Source organism: Cimex lectularius, unplaced genomic scaffold (assembly GCF_000648675.2).
Source record: "Cimex lectularius strain Harlan isolate CLEC.00 unplaced genomic scaffold, Clec_2.1 scaffold118, whole genome shotgun sequence".
NCBI lineage: Eukaryota > Metazoa > Arthropoda > Insecta > Hemiptera > Cimicidae > Cimex > Cimex lectularius.
Window position 1 is genome coordinate 1318472 of NW_019392720.1, and position 24329 is coordinate 1342800.

The 24329-nt window shown below is 37.1% G+C and overlaps 1 protein-coding gene across 6 annotated transcripts in view; it reads right to left on the reverse strand.

Moving 5' to 3' along the window:
* Positions 1–24329, reverse strand: part of LOC106667174 (nuclear factor 1 C-type) — a 188741-nt gene that overhangs the window by 26445 nt on the left and 137967 nt on the right. For all 6 annotated transcript variants that reach the window (XM_024226624.1, XM_014394929.2, XM_014394924.2 and 3 more), the window contains exons 3-4: positions 17591–17782; positions 9657–9840 (exon numbers count right to left, since the gene is read on the reverse strand). In XM_024226624.1, the coding sequence (XP_024082392.1) occupies positions 9657–9840; positions 17591–17782 (376 nt within the window). The remainder of the gene's footprint in view (positions 1–9656; positions 9841–17590; positions 17783–24329) is intronic.

Sequence of the window (24329 nt, forward strand, 5' to 3'; positions counted from 1 at the left end):
CTGCTTTTGCAACTTTTTTTTGTCAGGCTTTTTGTGACCGGTTCCACTGGCAAGTTTTCTAATGTTCAAAACGAATCGATGTAATTCACGTATTCAACTGTCTCAGCAACCGGCAAATTATATGCGACATTTTTTAACAAGTAAATCATACGCTTAAAGTAAATTTCTTTCGGATATGTAACAAGCTACTCTTAAAATGAAATCAAATGTTCAAATCATTTTCAAAAATTTATACTCGAGCTTGTTTTGGTCAAGTACTTCAGTTTTTCAAAAACACACCGTAGTACCCTTTCGTTTCTTAAAGCTGTTAATGAGAAAACTTTACAATCGATAATTAAGAAGATTTCCAGATGTACAATTTAACCAAGTTTTCCCCAGGACGAAAAATGACGACCAGGAAACGATGCTAAACTCACTCAATATTTGACAAAATGTTTATTATTAATTAAAAATAAGTAAAATCGGGTCGATCGAAGGAACAAAAAACCCTTTTGGTGTAAGACGTTTTTTTCGTTAGAAAAACGTCCAAATGGTGGCAGGGTGTGATAAATAAAATCTACTCATTCTGCTTTTCATCCCGAATTCTTAATAGCAACGCTTTCAAAAGTGGAACGTCCATGCTGTCTTATTCTAGAAACAACCCTTTCTGGCCCAGAATGAGACTGATTTGAACAATTTTATTAACGTTTAGCGGGAAATCCCGTGAGTTTTTCCTTCAGAAGAGTTGCTCCTTCAATGTTTCTGTCAGGTGTATTGGCAACAGTGATTTGTTTGGCGCCAATTTGAAATCTCCATCTTGGAAATCCCTTGAAACGTGCCTTTCCCCTTCATGTAAAAATTGTTCAAATAGCGTCAACCTTTTTAAAACAGGTTATTAAGCCTTTCTAGTACAATTTTGCATCAGAGCAACATCAAGTTGAGCAATTTTGATAAAAGTTAAAAAGAAATTTGGTGAGTAGGGCGAGTGAAGTGTTGACCCTTCAGAGTTCCTCCAGGGTTTTGGCAACACTGAATGTTTTTGCGCCAATTTAAAATCTCCATCTTGGAGTCTTCAATCTCCCTCTTGGAAACTGCAACCTCCAACTTTTTTCCAAGTTTTTAATTTTTTTAAATATAATTGCTAAGCTGTTATGCAGGCAAATGATTATGTACCAAATCCTTTTTAAAAATCAGGCGAACACCAATTTCTATTAACGTTGATTGAATAAAAAAGGTTTCTTGATGCTTGGCGTCCACGTGGGCGCCTCTCTACCTCAGTAAACAAGTAAAGAAAATATAAGAACAATATTCAATCCATTTTTCATGTAGTGGGTAGAAAGGTTTAATCTATTTGGAAAACAATTACGTTTCTACTATTAAACAATAAATAGTCGTTTTGAATAACAATACATTTTATCCCGGCGAAAGCATTTTTTTTTAATTGCTAAACCTTTATTTTCTGGTTAGTTTCTATACATGTTATGCCCTATGCTTACCTGATTAGGAAGGTGAATAATTCTGATGTCCCGGTGAAAAGTGGGTCAAATCAAAATTGTGAAAATCTAGTTATTCTCCGTTTAGATTTTGTACTTATTCATTCCAGGCCCATCCGGGAAACAAACAATACCGAGAACGAATAAAATGTAGCAAGATCATTGATTGAAACGGCCCCTGCGACTTCGGGGCGTTACGCGGAAAGAGCAACAATAATAAACGACCGGACAGCGTTTTCTTCCGCCGCACTACCGTTAACCGGAAACTGTTAAATAACGCAATAAAAATCCAAACGAGAGATTCTAACTAAAAACCTGATAGAAAAAGTAAGAAATAACATCCAACAAAATGCCATGTAAACAGAATAGTAAATTTTAGAAGGAATGAATTATGACAAAAAATGATCATGTAGAAAACTGACAGGCAAAAAATTCCACCCACTTGTAATATAACATGATTTGTATATATTTTTATATATCAACCTTTCACGTTTCACGTTTTTTAACGTATAATAATTGAATCTTCGTCTCAAAAGGTAAATTGCTAAGGAAAAAAATAAGAGACGGACAGATAAAATTTGTTTTTGATTTGTAATTAACTTCGAATTCACTAATTTCGTGGTCCGCTTGACCAATTAATACATTACAATTAATTAAGGTTTTTAGTTGAGATGAAAAAAAGTCAATGGCACGAGCGGGATTCGAACCCACGATCTTCGGCTGGATACGCCGCTGCTCTACCAATTGAGCTATCGTGACCTCGATCCACTCGGACATCAACTTCCCATCTCAACCCTTTTCGAATTTTCACTCCTTTTTGCCATTTTTCGAAAAGGTGAAAAGAAAAATGTAGCCGAAGGTCTTGGGTTCGAATCCCGCTCGTGACTCTGACTTTTTTATCTCAACCAAAACCTTAATTAAGGGTTTTATTGATGATTAAAAATAGTATAATTAAAACATATAAAGAAATCGTTGAAACTGTAAAATAATCTTAATGTTAAAAGACAACATTATTAAAAAAAACTATGCATAAACAATATTATAATTAAGAATGTTATTAAAAAATTTTAAAAAAGAAATGTAACTAAAATAATTCACGAACACTCTAGATCTAAGAAGAAGAAAAATAACTTTATTCTGGGACTGGTGTCCGTCCCCTAAGAATAATTTACATGAACTAAATAAAGGAAGTTCCTTCTATGAAGTTAAAAGTAAAAAAAAAAGATAGAAATCTTGGCACAATGTATACCAATAAGGCAGGACAGAAGAAAAAATGACGAGAATATTTAAAACAAATGTTAACGTGAGGTCTCTGCTTGGAGGGAGAGGAGGTGATTATACAGGTGGGATTTAAAGGAGGAAAAGGAGGCAGCGGACGAATAAAGGGGAAGGGAGTTCCCGAGTTTAGGGGCTCGGATCAGAAAGGATCTTCCGAAGGTATGGGTTGTATGTTGCGGAAGGATAAGATCGTTTGGGGATGAGCGGGTCTTACGAGTGAGATGTGAGGAGTTGAATTGGAGGGATTGGATGATGTAAGGAGGACGACGAGTGTGGATGGACTGGAAAAAAAAAAGGAACCTAGGAAATACTGTGCACGGAAGGAGGGGAATAGCCAGGAAAGTTGGGAATACAACCCCGACACCCAGGATCCCCGTGGGCTGCCGTACACAAATCTTACGCAACAATTCATAATACGCTTCAATCGCGCGTTCTCCCCCTCCGAGAGACCACCGTATACCAAACAGCTATATTCGAAGGAGGGAAGTATAAGGGAAGATACAAGGAGTTTGCGGGTGGAGAAAGGTAAGAGAAGCCAGGACCGACGAAACAGGCTGAGGGAGGCAATGGAATGGCGGGAAATGTGAGAATGCCAGGAAAGGTTTTGGTCAAAGACTACTCCTAGGTTTTTAACCGAAGAGCAGAAGGGGATGGGATGGTTATTTAGCATGAGAGGTGGGATGCAGGGGAGGGAATTGAGGAGTTGCCTGGACCCGATAATTATGGCGGTGGATTTGGACGGATTGAGGACTAGGGAATTTTTATGGGCCCATTCGTTGATGGAGTTCAGGTCTTTTTGGATCTTGAGAATGGCCGAATGAAGATCGGAAGGGTGGAAGGATATGTAAATTTGGGAGTCATCGGCATATAGGTGATAGTTACAGGACTGGATGGAGTCGGGCAGATCATTGATATAAATGGAAAAAAGGATAGGAGAGATGCTAGAGCCTTGGGGCACCCCAGATTTTAGAGGGAGGAAGGAGGAGGTAAGGCGATTGGTAAGGTAGGAGTGGAACCAACAGATGGTGCTGGCGGAGAAGGAAAATGATTCGAGTTTAGAGAGGAGAGAAGAGTGAGAGACAGAATCGAAGGCTTTAGAAAAATCAAGAAGAACAAGCATAGTAACTTTCCGTTGGTCCATTGCTAAGTGGAGGCCACTGGTAATTTTTATTAGTGCTGATTGGGTGGAATAACCTTGGCGGAAGCCAGATTGGAGGGGGTTGAGAAGACTCTTCAAGGTGCCTGGAGACTTGTGCTTGGACTAATTTTTCTAGGGGCTTGGACAGGTTTGAGAGGATGGAAATGGGAGGTAGTCTGAAGGGGAGGATGGGTTGGGGGTTTTATTGAAAGGGTGGACAAGAGCTTTTTGCCAGGCTGTCGGAAAAACAGAGTTTTGGAGTGAGTAGTTATAGATGTGAAGTAGAACAGGTAGTAATATTGGGAGGCAGAATTTAAGAAAATGGATAGGGATGCCATCAACTCCAATGGCATTAGAGTGGGATTTGGTTATGGCCTCGAGGACTTCGGCTGGGGTTAGATAGGAGAAATAGAAGTTAGACGAACTGAATGAGATCTAGGTACGGTCTTGAAGAAAAAAGCAAATTCAGTTGTAACTGCCTAGCTTTCGACCTATTTTAAGGTCATCATCAGCCTATGGTAATTTGAAATTACGAGAAACATATTTGTACAATAGATTTAACCATGTTTTTCATATTGTGAACATTTTACTCCGGTACAGCACGAAATCCTTCACTAAACAAGAAAAAACTGACGTAACACGAAATGTGCCACATTTCCTGATAAATACTCACACCTATTCTTGAAAACTCGATACACGACTATGATACGCCACTTTTCGTGAATGGTGATAGTACGTTACCGCCAATTCAAAAGTGACACATAATGCTGCCTAGCAGATCTACAGTTATGTCATTTTCCCTGTAGTATCACCCACGCGAATACTTAAAAAAAAAACACTAAATAATCCGTTTTTTATAATTTTTCGACTTGCGTCATTTTTCATATGGGTGTGCGTATTGTCGTGTAAGCGCCTTTTCCGATTGACCAAAGGTGGCTTCAATAATGCCAATTTCTCATGCATTCAGTTCAAGAGCTGTACATTCCTGCATTGGTTGTTTCGCCAGAGTTCACGAAGCTGCAGTAAATCAGCCCAAATGAAGCCCACCAAAGAGTCACCATCACCTTTTTTTGTAGAGTTGGGAGACTTTGGAAAATGCGGAGCTGCTTCTCCTTGTCCAGAACGTCTGGTGTTATCGTAGTCCAGTTTTCATCACAAGTAACAAATCTATCCAGGAAAGGTTCGTTTCTGTTTCGGCAAAGAAGTGTTGCGCAACTTCATAACGATGATTTTGTTGGGGTACTTTCGAACTTTTTCACCTTTCTAATTGCCTTAAGATGGTCAGCGATGGTTGATATGCTTGCTGTGCCAGTTCTCGAACAGTTGCTCTGGGATTTTCTTCGTCCAAAACTCGCAAAACATCACCATCTAGGGAAGAAATCCATCCACGACTTTCTTTGTCTTCAAGGCTAAAATCCCCTTTCGAAATTTTTTAAACCATCTCTGAACGGTGATCTTACTCACACTGCCATCGCCCCAGATCTTATGGACACCGTTTCAAGAAAGTTTAAACTCGTAAGACGAAATTACACGAAAATCACGCATTGACATCTTAGTAAAGACTGAATTACCAAAGTGATGAAACGCTACTGAGGCAAACAAACATTTTTGAGAGGAAGAGGATTGAAGAATGTTGACATTCGTACAAAAGAATTATCAATCAAACGTAAACAATTTAATATATAGAAGGGTAATTGAAAGAAAGCATTAAAACCTGCATTATTTTCCGGACAACCCAATAATTCAGACTGGTTTTGCTTTTTTATTTGATATAGTACGGTACGAAATATGTGGAACAGAAATAGATAGAATTAAAAATTCAGGAATTTCCAGTACTTTAAAGGGTTTGTGTTGAGCGCGACGGCATATATGAAAATGCTGGATGGTTCTCGCAAGGTTCAAAAAGTTTCGGCAGAAGGATATTTCAACCTTGCATCCCATTACGATTGCTATTCGGTTTTGCTGAGGTTTTTACACAGCCGAAGGTCGTGGGTTCGAATCCCGCTCGTGAAACTGACTTTTTTATCACAACTAAAATCCTTAAATTAATTGAAAGATTTTAATTGGTCAAGCGGACCACGAAAAGTAGTGAATTTTTACACAAAGTTATCATCAACGTGAAACAAGAGCATATTGATACGGTCCAGAAGAGATGAGAATTCTTAAATTTCCACAGTCCTATCGGAATCATTTATATATGCTTTTTTTAACGAGGGTTCACAACAGCAGAGGCCATATAAACCCTCAGGGTGCCGGTGTTTTTGAAAAAAAAAAAAAAACATTTGTAAGTATGCCGGATTCGAATGCAGGACCGCTGGATTCGAACCCGGGACCTTACAGTGATGGGAGCCGTGTCAACGCCTAAACCGTTGCGGCCACCGACGCCCTATCGGAATTATTATAGATAGAATTATAAAATATAATCCTTTAACGAATATCGTCCGTAGAATGGTATAAATTTACAGTACATTTCGATTCATTCGCAATCATGGCTTCGAACAGAGCGTGCGTCGTTGAAATTCAATGCTTTGTGACATCATGAATGCATTTGTTGTAAAAGAATTGCCAATTATACATTTGGTTCACTAATCATTGATTATACTCAAAATTTATGTTCAGAATTGTTTTCGGGCGTAAAATAAGAAAATCAACTTCAAAAGTATTTTAACCTAGTTTACTCCGTCGCTCGGAGTAAATTCAAAATTGTATTTGGCATCTTCTTGCTTTTATCCAAATTCAACGTTATGATATATGATTATATGGATAAGGTTTGGATTTTATGTCTTACAAGTGCGAAAAATAAGGAGGAAATAAACAAAAACTCCTGATAAACGAAAAGACGTTATCAGTAAAATAGGCAAATAAAATTTATTTTTGAGCAAATTGGTTCGGAGTCGTTTTACTCCTCCTTTTGAGCCATTACATTCGACTTTTTATGGTAAACAAAAATAGACCTTTTATACTGGAATAGTGCAATTTTTTCAGATGACAGGTTTTTTTATTTAAGAAGTGCAGAACTCTACTGAATTTAATCCAAAATCAACGTTTTTAAAATCATTAAGAAGCTCATTTGTTATACTTTATGATTATATGAATAAGGTTTGGATTTTAATCGTTACAAGTGCGAAAAATAAAAAGGAAATAAACAAAAACATCGCAAAAACGAAGCAAAAAAGGCGAATAAAATTTATTTTTGAGAAAATTAATTCGTTTAGTTTAGTTTCTTAAGATGTCAGGTTTTTTTAATGCATAACTTCTCTGGATTTTATCCAAATTCAACATTATTACAATCAATAAGGAGCTTATCTGTGCTACTTCATGATTTTATTGGGAAGTTTTGGATTTTTGTCATTACGTAAAAAGGGGGTGAAAAAACTCCTCAAAAATGAAAAGACGTTATGAATAAAGCAGGACAAAAAAACTTTTTAAAGAAAAGCAATAAGGATTCGTTTTAAGCATAATTTAGAGCCTCTAAATACGAATTTCTACAGCGCACAAAAAATTTTTGTGCTGGATTTAGAAACGGGCAATTTTATATCATAGATGTGAGGTTCCACCTTCGAAATTCATAAGACCTCTGGATTTTAGCCAAATCCAACTTTTAATCATTGGAAAGCTTTTAGTTTTTTTAAGTTTTTAAAGGAAATTTTCGTGTTATTTTAAGTAAAAAAATAAGAATAAAATCAACAAAACTCTCCAAATGTTGTATTTCATTGTTCCTAACTCTAATTTATTAATGGTTTTCGTTGATTTTCTACAAAAAATCCTAAACACCTGGAAGACGAAAAATATTTTTTGATTTTACTTAAAATTAGTATTCGGGGTTGTTTTGGGGTGTAAAAACACATATTTACTTTGTACTTTTATTAAAAAATATTTTCACCTACGTTGCTCGGTTTACTACGTCAAAATTGTATTAGGGAGCTGCCAATATTCCACTTACAAAAATTCATACCTCCTTTGGGTTTTATCAAAAATGCAAGGATATTACAATCGACAGAAAGCTGTATTTCTCTTCTTTTTGGGCGATGCCAAAAAGTTTAAATTTGTGTCATTATAAGTGAAAAAACAGTTGAAATCAACAAAAACTCCCCAAAAAACGAAAAGACGCTATGAGTAAAGTAGGCAAAAAAACATTTTTTTTGAGCATTTTTGAGCAATAAGGATTCGTTTTCTGCAACATTTAGAGCCTCTAAATAAGAACTGTTATAGAAAACAAAAATAAACATTTTTGTACTGGTTCTGGAAGGGGGCTATTTTTTACAACTCAGATGTCATGTGAACGACTTCAAAAATTCATAACTCCTGGATTTTATCCTAAATAAATGTCATTACAATAATTTAAAACCTGAATTGCCCTAATTTAAGACTGTACCAACAAGGTTTAAATTTTCTATCATGATAAGTGAAAAAACGCAGGTGAAAAAAAAATCCCTGGAACGATTTATTTTATATCTCCGATTCTGATTTTCACAGGGGTAGGTCTTGTCTCTTCGCCCCTTTTTGAACAATTTATTTATACTGGCGATGTCGTTTTATTAGCAGACCACCCATGAACCTTACAAGAGAGGAGGCTAGATACACACTTGGACTGTCTTCTTTCGATCTATTATCATAGAAAAAGGTCAGTTACCACTTCCTTTGGATATTTTCGTCAAATTTCTTTCTGAGGTGTCCTCTACAGTCCGGTTCCGACCAATTCGGTCCACTCTAGCTGGTGAAGTCTATCAAATTCACCACTTGTATAATCAACTTATTTTTTCTTCGAACAATTCAAAATCTCCCAGTTTTCAAGAAAATGTCCCGTGAAAAGGTTTCCCGTAAACATACGTCAATACCCTTTTTTTACAATCGGTCAACGCGAGGAGCGCTTCTGACGCATTGATCCAGCCCACATAATATTTTTCAAACAAAAACTCTTTTACACGAGTATTTTTCTTTAGAAACTATAAACTCGCTTGATCAAAAACCTACTCGTATTAAACGACTTGTGATATGTTTCTGGATGAAATGATATCAACAAAGCTCATGTAAAAGAGTTTTTGGTTGAAAAAATATTATGTTGGCCAACTTCCTTCAATGCGCCAACAGCGCTCCTCGTGTCGACCAAATGTGTTAATGTTTTGTAGTAATTAACGTACAGGTTAGACAGTATGGTTTGATCCTTTGTTTGTACCTTGCGTAGTAGTATCTTCAGTAACTTGGGCTTCGCCTTTCCGAAAATAAAGTTACCTAAGCAAAAAATTTTAAGGGTAGGGATAGTAGCTCTGATTTAAGAAGATATCATCTGTGAAACGTAGACATATGTGACACAGACCCATCACTGAAGATGGCGGGATGCCGAAACCCAGGACAAACCAGGGAGGATAGTCAGATCAAAATAAACTGAAAACAATCAACCTTTAAGAATTACAATTTCAATTTATTTCAATATTTAGATCACCTTTCGTACTGTGAAAGTCTAAAAAAGATTGGTTCAACTGGAGAATGTGTTTGGTTTGTTTAATGAACTGCTAACTAGAGTTTTAACGAATGGAAAAGTTTGTTAATTAGTTATTTGCTCAAAATCGATTTAGAGTTAAGCTACGTGACAAGTTAAATTTTAGAAGAAAAGAAATCAATCTATCACAACAAAAACTGTTAATCCGAATTTTTTCCAGCAATCTCTTTGCGGCTGAATATCTGAAGCAATGTCATACCGGATGCATAATGGAAAAATATCTAATTGTTTATTAGTGCCTCTAGGAAAAGTTCAATTGGCTAGTTACCATGACTGTTGATGAAGTTGGCCAGGTAGAGGTCGAGCTCTCTGACGGACACGTTGATGTGGTACGGGTTGACGCAGAGGTTGGGGTGGGCGCACTCGGCAGCCTTTTCTAGCCTCTCGCCGTCTGTGCTTTCCAGGGGTATCGCCTTGAAAAGAATGACCATCACGAGGTCCAGCCTCCAAACCTGGAAACAGACGAAGAGCCGTGTTGAATAAGAGACACAGAGAATTATCTAGCAAATGTTATGTAACAACAGTTAACCCTGGCACTCAATGTAAGGATTAAGGGGCGAGTATGTCTCGTGGTCAAAGTGAGAAATTGTAGAATGAACTGGATAGCAAGACCTAGGATGAGTCGACAGGTTGGGTGACAGAAAGAAGTAGTGAGTTCGTTGTAAAGTTAATGACGTACTAAGGAGCTTCGATAATTTGTCTGAGGACTTATTTATTAAGTCGTGCGTAACTCCATGGTGTTGATTTACAATGGAGAACAAGACTGCTCGCATAATTAACCTTTTCCATCAGTCTTGGATAAACTCTAGGTGTTCCTAGAGGTGGAAAATTGCTTGGATAGGACTCACATTAAAAGAAGATTGCCGTGTGATCCGCGTAGGTGGCGGATGGATAGAAAAGTCGGCACTGTAGTATACAGTATGAGAGTTAGAATGGTTCCGTGTGGGACGCCGGACTGTAATGGTCCGAACGGATCAATCACCCCACCCGGAGGTGTCAAGGTTATCGTCGTTAATGGTGACGTGGAGGGTTCTCCTGATGGGAAAGTCTTGGTAAGGCTTGGGGATAGGTTCACCTCAGATAAAAGAAATCTTGAAGTCATAGTGTGTACCATATAAGAGACCATATAAGATATATCTTATCAACTGCATCTCGTAAATTATTAATCCTATGAAAGTTGAATTGTAGTAATATATTGGGCTTGGCAACTATTAAAAATTAAAATTGTGATTTTATAAACATAGCCAGTTTTTGTCCTGTGCGATAGGATCGATGACCGTTTTATGGATCATGGATCGGTATCCGTCCGGCCGTTTCTGATCCTATTGTCCTGTTACCTTGTCCTTATCCTTGGCTATTACATCAGCCTCTTCGTTATATACCCTGTGTGACTGTCATGCATGCCCAGCTTCTCTAAAAAGACTGTGATAATGGTTAAAGATTATCAGGGTGCCCCAGATGATGAAGGATCAGCCGGAAGGAATCAATTTTGTCTATGCTATTACCTTCTACCCCACATTAGGGGAGGCTCTTTGCTTCAACTAACATTAACAGATGTCTACTCGTTATGCCATTATCATCAAAATAGTTATAATTTTAACATATAAACAAAGATATCTCTTTTATTATGCTGTCTTTTGTACGTATAGAATCTACTACCGAATTTTTGGTGTACAAATGTACACTAGTAACTATGCCAAATAACTAATTTATTATCCGTACATGGAGATATTTTTTATAATATTTACAGCTTCCTCTGTCACTGACCAGTGGTAAGGATTTATCAGAAAATTTATGAATCCTCGTTATTCTTAAACGATCGTAAATTTTCTCTTATGCTTTCTAGAGTTTTTGTAACTTTTATACAATATTTTTATTTTTTACTACTTCTTTTCAAAAATTATTGTTATTAGGTTATTAACGTTTATCTTAGGAAAATAAACGGTTAGGTTAGTATGAGGTGACTACAAAACCTGTCATTCCTCAGTTCACTATGCAACTTTAGGTTTTTTATTAGCCTTCATGGCCTAGGAGTAGCATAAATGCACTGACTACTCTACTTCATGGGAAAACCTTGAGTCTGCAATGTGTTTGTAAGTTTAGGCGAGACTTTATTGACGTCTTTTTTTTTGTCTGTGTTGTTCCACCAGTACAATAATTTTTATTTTTTGCCAATTCGGAATTTTACAATTCTGGTCTTACTGATCTTTTGACACCCTTGGCTATTCCATCAGCCTCTTCGTTATGCACCCTGTAAGGCTGTCATGCATGCCCTCTCTAAAAAGACTGGTAATGCTTAAAGATTATCAGGGTGCCCTAGATGATGAAGGATCAGCCGGAAAGAATCAACGTGGTGTTGTATAGGTAGGTCTGTCCTCGAAGTATGGGATGCTAACGATCCAGCTTTAGACATTTAATTAACCTTTAAAGCCTGGATAGTCCTCACGTGACTGTATTCATTTGTGTAGATAACTTTTCCTTCTCGGTCATTCACAGTATCAATGGCTTTTCTTGGCAGAACCTACGTGGGGTGTTTTCTATCACTATTTTTAAGTGTGTATTGAGTCCCCGATACTGTGATGTTGTTCCATAAGTAACATGATGGTTTTTTGGCAGGTTGGACATTTACAAAAGAGTTCTGGTAACACTGATGGAACTGATGACCCCTCAACTGGCGGGTCTTTATTACCCTTTAAATCCCGTGTGACCTGCGACTTGGATAAGAGAAAGTTCTTTATTGCTACTTCTCCCAGTTCACTCAGGCAGTCCCATACGATGGTTTACTCCTGATGAGACCCATGCTTTGAGCCCAGCTCGGCTATCAGAATGTATACCTTCCCAACCTCTTTATCTCTTTTGCGCAAAACTTAACTGAACATTTTTCGAGGGAATTACTTCCACAAATAATCTTCAGTGCCCGGTTTGGTTTTTGATCCTTTTTTACAAAAGTTTGGACTTATATGGAAGGGTTAGAGGGTTCTGATCTGTCTGGTGATGCTGAGACCCTGTCTTGTCTACCTATTCGTTGCCATTCTGTCCTGTGGTTTTTAAAATCGTTTATTACGCTTTAATACACAATGTTAATTAATACACATTATTACAGTGTTATTCACTTTCAGTAACTAACAAGTTGTAATCTCCACAGTTGTTTTTCACCAGTGATGACTAGATCGACATGTCTTTTTGATCTAATGACACATTCCAGGCCTTCGAGTCACAAATAAGGTCGTCTATTACACTTTAATACAACTAACACGTTATAACCCCCCCCCCCCGTGTTATTTTTTGCCGGTGATATCTAGATCGAAATGCCTTCTTTATCTAACGACAAATCCTCGTCGCCGGGTCACCAATAACGTTGTTTAGTACACTGTACAGCACTGTGACTAAAATTGGCCAATTGTGCAATCTCCATCATTGTCTAAACCGTTTAATTAAGCTTAAGGCTTTTTTCCAAAAAGCTTTGTTAAGGGCTCCCATGTGTATTCTTCAGGTCGTGGCTTTTCTGCCCGGAAGTAAGAGCCCACTTGCATATTCGCATTTACAGAGGACTTCCGCTGTTTCTTCTATTTTCTGACAATATCCGCACAGGCTTCAAACTGCTCTGAGACAACGTCAGCATTCCTTCTGTCAATCTAGTCTTAGCACACCAAAATTTTAGTAGTTCTACCTTATTCTTAACCCATATGATGGATCTGGGTCATTTATGGGCGTCCTCACCCAACTAAGGCTGATTTAGTCTCTTTTCTTCATTTTATGATAAGACCTCGATGTCATACGTCTCTGGATTACCGAGAAGGAAGTCATATGCCACTGGCGTCTGCAGTGTTCACCCAAACGTCCTACTATTATTCTAGTCCTAACACGTCCAAGGTTTAGTAGTTCTACTGTTTAATTTTGTGATGGTTTTTTGACAAATAAGCCTCTTGGAAGATAATCACTATAAACCGAGGATATTCTTGATCCTTCGTCTGACGGATCTACTTTTTTGGTAATTTTGTATGCCAGAAAACGGTTCATTTATCGGTCTCCTCATTGCCTATCTGCCCTGGTAACCAAATATTTTGTTATTGTCCACACTGTCTGGCCTGGGCCTTGATGCAATCCCAAACTGGTCTGGACTTTACTTTCAATGAGTTATGCTTCAGGAGTGTGCTGTGTCTAGTTAGCAGTCCTACTATCATTCAAATCCTAGGTTCAGTACTTTTGCTGTTAGTTCTTTCTATGGTCTTTATTAATGTTTTTTTCCACATCCCCTCTTGGAATATATTCTCATAGTACCTAGGACTTATTCTTAACCCTGATGAATTTACGTTTTGATATGCTGCAACTAACTATTCTAAAAAATTTTTGAACAATTTCTTAGTTACAGGGGAGAAAAAAAACGAAAATATATTCTACAAGCCCGCTTGAAAATGGGTAGGAAAAACAAATTCCAGGCAAATTTTTTTTTTCACTACAAAAGAAAGTATTAAGTACGACTATAAATCCGCCTTAATAGCAGTGATTTTAGGTTTTTAAAAAGGACTAGGTGATTCGGGAAAGGTTGGAGGAGGATGGAAGGAGAAGAGTGTTTGCCGGCGCATGTTTGCCCCAACTGGAGCTGGCCCCAGGCCAACAGCCCTTCCGCCGCCCCAAACAATCGAAAAGTTATGCAAAACTGAGATAATTCATTACTTCATGTGTTGCGAAGAACGCAAAACGCTTGAATCGCGGTTTAAATAATAATTTCCAGAGCAGCTTTTCAAAAAAAAAAAAAAAAAAGTACAGCGATTTTTCCCCTTTTATCTGCACTAATGTCTGAAGTTTTATGAAACTCCTCTTTAATCTCTGGGTTTTTGTTTCTCCTTCCAAATTCATAAGTGTGAGGGAGTAAATTAAATTAAATGACGTGTAACGTAATCTATAGAAATTTAATTTGACCTCCCTTAGCCTTCACCTTCAGCTTTTAGTAGGATCTTCGTCGTCTTGAAAGGAAACATTTCGAATTTAATCTATATTCAGTTGTTCTAAAATCCGACTTTAAAACCAGCAAGACTGGAAGGATCAAAGACAACCAAGCAAAGTGGAAAGTACAAAGTTTTATAATTCACTCATTTAAGCTGGTGGAGTACTCAAAATTCCATCCGCCGTCTCACACTACGCATTTATTGTAATAATTAAATGCGTCTCAATATACACAAAATGAAGTATCTACAGCCTTGTCCTCTATGAGCACAATTCGCACATGGGGTTCAATTTCTACACGCTCTCTATGTAGAGTCAAGGAACGAGACACTTTATTAAATGGGAATTCTATCACGGACTGCAGTAACCGCACAAATACAAATTGAACTCATCTTCCACATATCGGATGGGCACTCTAACTATATAAACTCAAAGAATGAGACTCTTTAAATATGTGGAAATCTCTTTAACAATCCAAAGGGACCTGTCATGGGCAGTAGAAACTGCGTTTAGGTCACTACCTCAACGTGGCGGATCTTCGGCATATCGAGCGAAATTCCTATACGCCCCCTATATAGAGCTAAGGAACGAGACCTATTAATTAAGTGGGAAATATCTCTGACAAATGTGGGAGGGTTCCGAGCTCCACTACCAAGTGGACCCATCCTCACCTAACACATAAGAGTGACACTTCAAGCAACCTTTCTCTACATGTCAGATACATCGGCGGTCTTTGGTTCAAAAATAAATGTCCGGCTGTAAGTCTAGTACGGCCTATCAGGGGAGAATGATGCCTTTTCTCTGATTCCAGAGTACCACTTATCAACCTTGCTCCTGATGAGTAGGGGTTTCTCTGCTAGTCCTGCTCACCGACACTACCACTTCCAAAAATGTTTTACAACACTCTCAAGGTCAGAGGAATTGCGGTGGTCGGACGTCCCGGTCATTTCATTACTCTCCAGCCGATGTGTCCGGGTACCCAGACAATACCTGCCGAGACTGAGAGTCCACTACCACGAAGTGGATGCAAGCTCGCTATTTTCCGACACGCTCTATATATGGAGCCAAGGACACCCCTCAATTCATTAACACAATCATTTTCTCTACATGACATCCTGTGTTAATTAGCATGGCCTATACTTAGTCGATGAGTATGACACCTTTCGATTTCAGATCTCTACTGGCACACATTTAACCGAACATATTTTCTGCCTTCTCTTCGCTTCTACTCTCTTTCGCCGGTATTTTTTGTTTTTCTTTAGTTTGTTGTTGTATAAATGAAAATATCGATTTTTTATTTTCCCTTGAAGAAAAAAAACTTTAAAGAAGTGTATTTGTCAAGGCTCACCAAGTTTAACATTGAATTTTCAAGAGCGTGGTACCATCAGTACAAGAAAAATGATCTTTTCTTAATCCCCCATTATGGAGAAGGGAGAGAATCACCCCATCCACCGGCCACCCTTTTTCTAAAGTTCAAAGGCGCCAGTCGCCCGAATATCCGTGAAATATCGAAATTCATTCATCAACTGGAAGGTTCCTTGCGATATTTAAAAAAATAGGGGGGGGGGTTATTTTTATTTTGAAAAGTGATAGTGAAAGTGTCAACAGCATTACATCCTTAAAAAACGGTTCAGTTAAACTATAGCAAAGGCGTCAAAGACGAAGAACGATCAATGAAAAGTAGTTTGATTATCACGGATAAAGTTTTAACCCTGGCCGACGTCATGGACGAGGGGAGGAGGGCTGAAATGATCAGATAATTATTCGGATTGCCGGCAATTGGCGGAGGCCTAGCCGAAATTGGTAATAAAAATCAAGGCCCCCGAGTGTTAAGAGCTAATGAAACTTGTCTGAGACCGCAGATATATTGTTCTTCACAACTAATCTTGGAAAAGAGGGGAAAAAGAGATAGAGTCATCAGACAAACAGCTTTTAATACTCTCCCCCGCGCCCTCAGCACTCCTAACTCACTAACCTCCACCCGAAGGGGAGCTCGAGTAAAGCAAATGCTACCAGATCGGCACCAATTGACGCTAATTTTTAACAAACTCGTACTGCTTTAGACAGTAAAAGTCTATTCTGAACTATGTGAATAAATTTAAAATGTTACCAGGAGTCAGCATCTTTCCGAGCTTGCGCCAGTCCACTGTGCAATCTGAGTTCGTTAAACTTGAGGCTTTTTGGGAAAGTAGGGATCTCAGCCGGCATAGGCCTTTGGATCAAGGGCTGTGCTTTAAGATCTAAGTGGCACATTGATCTAGACGGCATTGGCAAGTAAAGATTAGAACTCTATTGTCAGTGATGTTCTAAGTTGTAAAAATTATAAACCTGTCTCTTAACGACCTTCCTCACCGCGAACCATAATAGTCTATTGTGCTATTTACATTATTATTTAGAAATTTTCGTTAAACTTTTTTTATCAGATATCAAAGTTTTGTTAAGGGCTTCAGGTCTCGAATTTTCTTCTCCAATGAGTAGGACGCTCACCCTGCACAGGCCTTGGCTATTCCTAGGTCTTTATAAAAACAAATGTCAATCATATGTTCTAAGATCCAGGTAACATATTGGCACTGGCGAAAAAATAACTGGGAAGGTTATAATTTGATAGTTACTGACCAGTGAATTAAACAGTATTAATTTTATAAATGTGTGTATATTTTTCATTAAAGTGAATAAACGGCATTATTGGTGACCCTGGCGGCTAGAATGTGTCGAAACATCTAGAAGGCAGGTCGATCTAGACATCATCGGTGAAAAACTAACTGGGAACATTATATTTTGTTAGTTAGCGACTTCTGATTTAAATTGCAATAAATTTATTAATGAGTATTAAATGAAGTTATATTTTAATGTGTAATAAACGATCTTATACGTGACCCTGGTGGCTACAATGTATGGATAGATCAAGAAGGCATGTCCATCTAGACATCACCGGTAAAAACAACAACTGGGAAGGTTATAATTTGTTAGTGACCAATTATTTAAATGCCCCATGGTAACTTGTTACAATAATTGGAATTGTTATTATCATGATGGCCGTGAAGTATAGAGATGTAACATCTAATTTACGTATGTAATAGCGTTCTAACTACGTTCTGATAAATTATCAGAATTAAACAGAGAAAAGGTCAAGTCAAATCCTGTCGATTCAGGTTTTAACGTCGTCGGAGAGAAATTTTTTTCAGCCTAACCAAGACTCTTTTAAAGTATAAGGACGCCATTTTAAAAAGACGTAATTAATCAATTATTTCTTACCTTATCGGCTTGCCTTAAACAGTCTATTCTCCTCATTTTTCCTTTTTGGTCAGGGTTGGACAGGACGCACATTGCAGGTTTCTTTCCAGTAATGCTAAGTACAAAGTCTTCTCTACATTCTTGTGTTATGTCTTTGCGAAGCTTACCAAGCAGCCTCGATGCCCACTTTTGTTTTACTTCAGCTTTTTCGTTCTGAAAAAAAAAAAACAAGTTTCAAGTTTTTAAACATAAACAAGTAGAAACTCTATCGAAGAAAGTTTTTATCGAAGGTGGACTTTTTTGTAGGACGGTGAGAAATTGAGCTATCCCCTGTAGCAAAATAGGTGTAAGATCCCAAAGGGCTATTTTATTTATTGCCTACGCCCTCACATAGATCATTTATAATAATTTCCCATCAGTATTGAAGAGGCTGAGTAGGCCCAGGGGAGGGCAGCGGCTCCTTTCCTAATGTCCGCTCTCTGGAATTTTCCACGTGATTTACAAGGAGCCGATAAAGCACAAAAAAGAAATTAATTGAAGTATAAGCGGAATAGGAAACTGCCAAGTTGCGCGCGCATGATAGGATTGAGCCTCTTGCTCAGTTTTCGAGAAAATGCCAATAAAACGCACACGACACATGCAATGGGCGTAAAATTTTCGATAGAAAAAAAAGATTTAAAAAATTCAAAGGTAAATTTTTTTAAAGGAAAAAAGGGAGTCGAAGAAGAAGAGTGAAAGGCGTGCATACCCAGCGAGCAATGCTAACGTGTCATGTGGGTTAGCATAATTTTGCCTCCTAGCGATTTGACTCCTAAAATCGGCTTTTAACATTTCTAAGGAACCTTATTGTCAGACTCTTAAATACCACGGATCAACTTTCAATTATCGGATTTCATATTTGCCTTGGACAATGTCTCCATTTTTCCGACAAAGACTGTGACTGAACACTGCGCTAAGGAGGTCAAAAGGCCGGGTTTTGCGGAGAAATCTCGAACAAACAGACATCATAGGCATCTGCTTTATCGGTAGTAAGGTTCAGAGCATAATGGGATTGTATGGTATTTGTATTGCAGTGTTTACGCCAACTGTACATACGTAAATAGATTGTACTTTTAATCACAAGCAGCTGTTTTTCCATTGATCTCCTCCGCTTACGCGAGCCAATCTCACTTCTCATGGAATTCTCTTACGATCCACTCACTCCTCCTATTCTCTCCGGAGTTTTCGGTATTTAAAGTTGTGCCAGTGATTTAACTGTTTTTTTGGTTCAACCCGAAATTAATACTACCAAGAAAATTAGCCGAAGCTGTACACCGGAGACTACGACGGACTCGGGCCCGAAGTTGCGTCGCTGCTGTGAATTCGACAGGTTTCATTCAGCAAGGTGAGTTTCTAGGCATTATTTTCGGGTGAAAGGTTTTCTTTAGTGTTATTTCATTTAATTTGAAACATTGGCATTTTATATCCCAGTTCCATTTTAAACGTTATTATAATCCAATTCACTAGTTTTCGTGGTCCGCTTGCCCAATTAATATCTTTCAATTAATTAAGGTTTGTAGTTGAGATAAAAAGTCAGTGTGACGAGCGGGATTCGAACCCACGACCTTCAGCCAGATACGCCGCTTCTCTACCACTTGAGCTATCATGACTTCGATCCACTCGGACACTATCTTCCCATCTCAACCCCACCTTTTGAATTTTCCCTCCTTTTTGCCATTTTTCAAATGTCTTGTAATCTATTTGATTCTCGGCGACAAATGAAATGGCGAAGGTCGTGGGATCGAATCCCGCTCGTCACACTGACTTTTTTTATCTCAACTAAAAACCTTAATTAATTGAAAGTTATTATAATCGTTGCAAAGCTTTTATTTTTTAAAGTTTTTAAAAGGATATTTTTGTGTTATTATAATTGAGAAAAGTAAAGATAAAATCCTACTCTCATTTAGGGGATATTTTTGTGATTTTCGACAAAAGACGACGAAAAATTAGATAGAAAAAATTTTTGATTTTACTCAAAATTTGTATTCAGAGTTATTTTGAAGTATCAAATACTAATATTAACTTTGTTTTTTGATGCAAAAATATTGCAACCTACTTTTCGACATCGCACCTTCATTGTTTTGTCAAAATTGTATTTAGACGCCTTCCGTTGACCAAGTCAAAAATTCATAACTTCTCTGGATTACATCCTAATTCGACACTAATACAATCATTGGAAAGCTGCAAATTGCTTCTTTCAACCTTTGTAAACAATGTTTAGATTGTATGGCAGTATATATGAGAAAAAGCTCTTAGCAAAGTAAGTCAATAAAAGTTGTTTTCGAATAAAATAATGCGCATTCGTTTAGAGCATGTTTTAGAGCCTCTAATACAAGGAAACCAAAAATAATTATTTTTTAGTACAATTGGCGAAGGGGGCGCATTTTTTAACGGTTACGATGTCCGTTCTTCCAGTTCAAAAATTCATAATCCCTCTGGATTTTAACCAAATTCAACGTTATTACAACATTCATTTCAATCAAGATCTTACATAAAAAAGAATAATTAATTGAAAGAAGTTATTACAACAGTTGGATAGCTGAATTTTTCTCATTTAAGCTCGTATGAATAATGTTTAGATTTTACGCCAGTATAACCGAGAAAAATACGGATGAAATCAAGAAAAACCGCTCGAACGTTTCATTTTATATATCCGGTTCTAATTATTTTATGTGGACCAAATCTATGCCACTTCGTGTAGTTGATGAGGCTCTAAGTCCTTGTGAAGTATCCCGTTGATATATAGAGTTGTTTCAACGTTATGGCAGATTTTATAAGTTTCTAAAAAATTCTAAGTTATTAGGAATGGAACTCGAGATTAATTTTTCAATTTTTTCGAAAATCCCTGTTCAGGGGTTTTATGGAGTGGGAAAAATGAATATCAGCTTTGTATTTTTGTTAGAAAAATATTTGAACCTATTTTGCTAAATTGCTAGACTATGTCAACATTGTATTTGACATCTGTACTATTGTATTACATAATTGATGATTAAATTTATTGCATATTATTTTCTTAGCCCCGGTAAAAATGTCTACTGATACACAATGTATTTGAAACAAGTAAACAATTTTTTCTCGGCTTCTACGGCCTATTGGCTGGAACGGTTTGACAGGAGTCTTAACATTTTTCGACCTAGTATCACTAAAAAAAAAATTTAATCCTAAGTTCTTATCCTTTATGGCCAAACGTTGAACACTAAATTTAGCCCATTTGCTACAGTTTAGCTTATCTCATGAGTTAGGAGCAGTGTTATTCCTTCAATGTTACATTCCGTGTATTGGAAACTGATTTTTTTGGCGCCATTGAAAATCATTATCTTGGAATCTTCTTTTTCCTGGCTCTTTAATCCACCAATGGATCTTGAATAGACTGTTATATTTGCCTAATATAAAAGTTTGCATATCCAGTTTATAATTTAACATCGTTTTGCTCCGAAGTTGTTTCGGAAGAATAACAACTTTAACAAATTTATTTAAGGTTACCCGGAAATTCCGTGAATTTAGCGCGAAAGCAGTGTTGTTCCTGCTCTGTTTCTGTGTATTGGCCACACTGATTTATTTGGCACCCATCTAAACACTCTCTCATTATACTTACCGGATTTCCCACTTCTTTTAACCAAATTGCTAATGTTTATCTTGCTCTAAAACAATTTAAAACCACATCAATCTACGGGAATTCTTCCAATAAGCCGATCTGAACATTCAGAGGAAAAACACGCGCACAATTTTGTCAAAAGGAAATAACCGAAGTCAAAACAAAAAACCCCTGCCTTGGTTATTAAAGATGGATATGGAAACGGGCCTGAATGTAAACACAGTGTGTTTATTTGATTAAGGTCGGAGGGGGTCCGCCGGGTCAACCGTCCGTTGGCTCAGTCCTACTCCTATTCAGCATTTTTCACGGGCGAATTACTCCGTGAATTCATGGCCCCCCTATCTACCTCCTTACCTTGCACTTACACACCCCCAGCATACATATATTACGGCCCTCGCGCTGAGAAATATCCTTATTTATGGACAACCGAGGTTGTTCTTCACCAAATAAATAACTAAATAAAGCGATTGTCACAAAATTAAGATAAGTCTTTTGTGAAACGGTTTATTTGACTGTTTATTCTATCGGTTTGGTTAAATACAGACATATACAGGGTAGCAATTTAATAGTATCACTCATGGTTATTCTGAAACATTGTAATACTCGCAGTTTAATTTAAACATTAAAATCTGAGTTAATTAAAGTTACTTGAGTAACTTTATCCCCAAATGACCTAAATGAGTACTTAAAGCAAATGATGAAAGAACACTGGCTAACTTGTACGTTGAAGTTGTTTTTGTATGCTTAATATATTTGTTCGACACGGGGAGAGCTTTTGTCGCTATGGTCTAAGATTGCCAACATCAAAAAGCATTTAACACAAATAATTTTTTCTTAGACAAAGAGTTTTTCGTTAAAAATATGATGTAATAAATGTCTTTATTATTTTAATGCCAAAAGAAGTACGTAAAGCACGAACGAAGACTGGCCAACCTGTGATTGACGTCGTTGGATTGCATCGGTTCGGCACGAGGAGCGCTTCTGTCGCTTTAAACCAAGATTGCCAACATAGTTATTATACTTTGATCAAAAAACAGATCAAACACGAAGAAGTTTTTTTTATCGAACGAGTTTAAGTTTTTTGACCAAAAAGCTCAAGTAAAAATGCTCTTGGTTAAAAAGTATTATGTTGGCCAGAGGAAGATCTGCAATACTACATATAGGCCTTGAACCTATTCGTGGGATACAATAAAATAAAAAAACAATCCTCCATCACAGAATGGAACCAAAAAATGTAAAAGAAGAAGTGTATAAATTTTAGGGGTCCTAGGACACAGTAAGCTTATGCTAAAACAACCCTCATCAAGACTAACTCTACTAAGGAGGCATACACTCAGAGGAGTGATTCGATTATAATATATACCGGTCAGTGTCATCTGAGCAAACACCTATACAAAATTTTCATATTCAATGATGACCCTATTTATCGGTTTCGCAATTAGGAAGAAGAAACAGCCACCCATGGCATAATCGAACCGCTCAACGGAAAATTAACCTAGGATACAAAGAAATCCCAGGGAAAGGAATTGTTCCAACGACTGTCAATGATCTATAGTACTTCTTAAGAGAAGGATCAAGTGGATTGAATGATAAGGAACTAGGAAAGGAAAATTTATCAGAAAACTGCAGTGCTTGGGGAACGTAAACCTACACTTCATAGTATCTATCATCAACATCTTGGATCAAACCGTCAAGAGGTCCTCGAGTCGGCCAAGCGATACGTCGTCATTGTCGAAAATCAACATCAATCTTCTTTATTTCGTATTTCAACTGAAAGGATGCAAGGAACGCTTGGGGTGCCGATGATAAAAAAAAATCACATTTATAAGTATGTTGGATTTGAACTCAAAACTTTAACCTTTCAATGCCGATACTGTTGCGGCCACCGACGCTAGGAAGTGTGGGGTTTGGTGTCAAAACCATCCTTTTGATATTATTGTAAGAGCACAATTTTTAATTCAATTTTCCGGAAATTTAATGGAAGATAGAGATTATGCTTCGTCGCTTAAATAATTTTATTATCAGAAGGCACAAGCAAGTACTTAAATAATCAAAGAAGATTCTCAAACCTGTGATTGATGTTGTTTACTAGGATTACTACATTGGGTCCACCCTAGAAGCGCTTCTCACGCTTTAACCCAACGTTGCCAACATAACTGATATATTTTGATCAAAAACATATCGAAAGCCATTTAACTTGAATAGGTTTTTCAATCATCGAGTTTAAGTTTTTTTAGCCAAAAACCCGCGTCAAAGAGCTTTTGGTAAAAAAAGATTATTAATTATATTAAAAATTCGAATTTAATGATTCAAAAGGATGATTGCAACAAATAGAAATAGTTTTCTCAAAACTAAATTTTATTCGCCTACTTTACTGTTAGCGTCTTTTCGTCATTCTGGAGTTTGTTTTTATTTTATTTTTTAATCGTATCACTTATAATGACATAAAATCCAAACCTTGTTAACATATCATTAGTTAGGACTTATGAACTTTTCAATGATCTTAAAAATATTGAATTTGGATAAAATCCAGAGGAGTTATGCATTTTGTAAATTATGAATATGACATCTGAAAAAATTTCACTAGTCCGGCATAAAATTTCTATTTTTTTTGTTTGCCATAAAAATTCAAATTTAATCGCTCAAACGGTTCCTTAAAATGAATCCAAATTAATTCGCAAAATACATTTTATTCAACGGTTTTACTGATAAAATCTCACATCTACGGATGCAACATCCAAACCTTGTTAATATAATCATAAAGTAGGAAAAATGAACTTTTTATTTATTATCATAACTATTCAAATAATTAAGGTTTTGGTTGAAATAAAAAGTGAGTGTCACAAGCGGAATTCGAACCCACGACTTTCGGCTAAATACGCGGCTGCTCTAACCACTTGAGCTATCGTAACTTCGATCCACTCTGACACCAACTTCCCATCTCAACCCTTTTCGAATTTTCCCTCCTTTTTGCCATTTTTCAAATTATATTTCAAATTATAATTTTATGTCAACCAAAACCTTAATTAATTGAAAAGAATTTATTTAGTCAAGCGGACGACGAAACATAATAAATATTATAATAACGTTGAATTTGGATAAAATCCAGTGGAGTTATGCAATTTT